Source organism: Pterocles gutturalis, unplaced genomic scaffold, assembly GCF_000699245.1.
Source record: "Pterocles gutturalis isolate BGI_N339 unplaced genomic scaffold, ASM69924v1 scaffold34843, whole genome shotgun sequence".
Lineage (NCBI taxonomy): Eukaryota > Metazoa > Chordata > Aves > Pterocliformes > Pteroclidae > Pterocles > Pterocles gutturalis.
The window spans coordinates 24,298-24,927 of NW_010124260.1; the positions used below are offsets into that span (position 1 = coordinate 24,298).

Consider the following 630-nt stretch of genomic DNA (forward strand, 5'->3'; position numbering starts at 1 on the left):
ATCGGGTGATCCATCTCACTCCAGCTGACTACGATGACTTTGTGAATGCCATCCGCAGCGCCAGAAGCGCCTTCTGCCTGACCCCCATGGGCATGATGCAGTTTAATGATATTCTCCAGAACCTAAAGCGCAGCAAGCAGACAAAGGAGCTGTGGCAAAGGGTCTCTCTGGAAATGACCACCTTCTCACCATGACAGCAGGCGGAGCTCCACGGACACACAACCCTTTGCCCCGCGTAGTTGTAGTTGCGTTTACACCATCCTTCCTTCTGGTGTCTTTTTTATTTTAGTTTTGTTGGAAACCACTGATCTGATGTATTTATACTATGACATTCCTCTCCAGCACTGTTGTGTGTTGGCGCTCTGCTTTGCTCGCTCTTCCTCCTCCTTCCCAGTGGGCTGCAGGCTTCAGAAGCATCAAGAGACGAGAAGGAAGTTGAGCTGGCTGCCCTGTGGTGTAGTCACCGCTTTTTTCCCTGAGCCCCTGGAGGCTGTTCTGCGAGCAGTTTGCAGTGTGTGACTATGCATGTGTTAGAGAGGTGGGGGATTCTGTCTTAAATATTTATTTTGGCATTTATAAATATGTAAACTTTTTTTTTTGTATGGGCTTCTCTTACTCCACACACCATCT

General features: G+C 48.4%; 1 protein-coding gene across 1 annotated transcript in view; it reads left to right on the plus strand.

The window, feature by feature from the left end:
• ZSWIM8 (zinc finger, SWIM-type containing 8) overlaps positions 1-624 on the plus strand; it is a gene marked incomplete at its 5' end in the record, with an annotated part of 23,621 nt that extends 22,997 nt beyond the window's left edge. The window contains one exon of the mRNA XM_010078221.1: positions 1-624. Within this exon, the coding sequence (XP_010076523.1) occupies positions 1-194 (194 nt within the window).
• Between the last annotated feature and the right edge of the window lie 6 nt (positions 625-630).